Below are 1,964 nucleotides of genomic sequence, written 5' to 3'. Positions count from 1 at the left end.
ATATATATATATATTACATATGCGCGAAGATCGGTTGAAGAGAACTCGGTCCCTCGCTCACTCTGCCGTTTGGTGACTTTGGTGTTGCGTGCTTTTGGTGTTGGTAGAGAGCTGTTCGAGAGCGAAAGACCGTCGAGCCGAGAATCTTCTTGCAGCGCGAAATGCAATAAAGAAAGTTTGTCGCCGCGCATGCTCTTCGTGCTGACGAATTAATGGTATAGAAATATACATGCATACACACGGAATTTGTCATTATCACATTGAGTCTCCGGATATTTAATGATCATTTTTAACTACAATTTTAAAATAATCAAGAAGTAAAAAAGAATTTCCAAATATTTACTTCGATTGACAATTCGATACAATTCGATCGACAATAATGAACATCGCGAATTGTTAAAACACGTTACACGAAAAATTTATCTACCTACACCTAATCATGACACGAATAACATTTGCTATACGTTATCTTTCCTTCCTAACTCCATTATATCTCATAAAATGAGAGAAGTATATAATTGAAGTGATCGAAAGTTATCAGATTTATTCATTGCATCTTTTTCGAAAGTATCGGTAGATGACTTTCGACCACTTCAAAATAGTTACTTGTTTGTGAATTATTGTTTCACAGACTAGATGGCATTTTATTTTTCCACGGTACCAATTCCGTAACAAAAAATAAGATATTTATATTTATAGATAATAATTCTTATGCTTGACATACAAAATAGATCATCCCATCATTATAGAATAAATTGTAAAATGTAAACATTCGTATAATATTTCGCACAAAATGGTGTGAATTCAATCTTATAGAAATTAGCTAGTTTTGCTTCCTTTTCAGTTTGTTCTTTCTTTAAAATGAGAATCTCGCCATCAGTGGGCGTTGCACTTAATTCACAAACATCCGCCACCTTAGATCTTCGAGTGTCGTTGCGTCTGACACCGCTGACCGCATCAACATTCGTAACTAACGGTCATTTTCGTTTTACAGGGTACCACCGGGCTACGTGTACCAATCGCCCTACCTGGCTGCTGCGGCGCCAGGTGGTCTGGTACCGCTTCCAACGACACAGTTGAGCCACGCAGCCGCCGTCGCCGCGGCATCGCAGTTCTACGAGTATCAGAACGCGGCAGCAGCCGCTGCGACTTATCCGGGCACTTCGTACAACTTCGCCGAGGCATATCCGTACACCACCGCGGCCGCGGCTGGTACGTGTTTGAATAGTGTCCAGAGCAAGGGTAGCAACTATCCGATACACCACCACCAACACCACCAGCAGCAACAACAAAACGGACCCGGTGCGACGTTGGCGCATCAGCAACGGTTGGAGAAAGCTCTCCTACCGCAATTTCTGCCGTCCGTGCTGCGTGATTACGGTAGAAGATCTTAAAGATAGGGAGGGAAGATAGGAGGGTTGCGACGCACTTTTCTCGGGACTGTTCGTAGTGCTTACTCGCAAGCGGAGTTCTCACAGGATCTGGTTTTCGTTTTCACAGGGGGTTGGGGGATACATGGGATAATGTGAAGGGAATTGAATTGGGGAAACGCGTAACCTGATGTGTGCAGCTTTTGCTACGCACCAAATTATGCATGGTTAGGGGAATAATAATTCAATGTCGGAGATGTATGTCGTCACGAAGCGAATGCAATGAAGTATTGCTTATTCTATACACACGCCTTGCGTTTTCCAAAAGCCTTGAGCATTTCCGGACGAATCCTTCGTGGGAATCCTGCCACGTCTTTTGTGTGATGTACATTTCGCTTTATTTCGAATTCGAATATTGAATATTTTGCAATCTTTATGTCAATATTAGTTGGAAAGTAAATTTATAAATTCTCAAGCTATGAAATGACATCTCATTTTTCTTCTTATTTTATTTTTTTTTAACAACTATTACATATACAATATATATTACTATATACATATATATATATATATATATATAATAAATAAATAAAA

The 1,964-nt window shown here is 40.2% G+C and overlaps 1 protein-coding gene across 1 annotated transcript in view; it reads left to right on the top strand.

Moving 5' to 3' along the window:
• Positions 1-1,394, top strand: part of LOC105624022 (RNA-binding protein 38-like) — an 18,875-nt gene extending 17,481 nt beyond the window's left edge. The window contains exon 4 of the mRNA XM_012205391.1: positions 995-1,394. Coding sequence (XP_012060781.1) covers positions 995-1,394 — 400 coding nt within the window. The remainder of the gene's footprint in view (positions 1-994) is intronic.
• The last annotated feature ends 570 nt before the right edge of the window (positions 1,395-1,964 follow it).

Source organism: Atta cephalotes (assembly GCF_000143395.1).
Source record: "Atta cephalotes unplaced genomic scaffold scaffold00070, whole genome shotgun sequence".
Lineage (NCBI taxonomy): Eukaryota > Metazoa > Arthropoda > Insecta > Hymenoptera > Formicidae > Atta > Atta cephalotes.
Note: the sequence above shows the minus strand (reverse complement) of the source record. Positions and strands in the feature narration are given on the sequence as shown.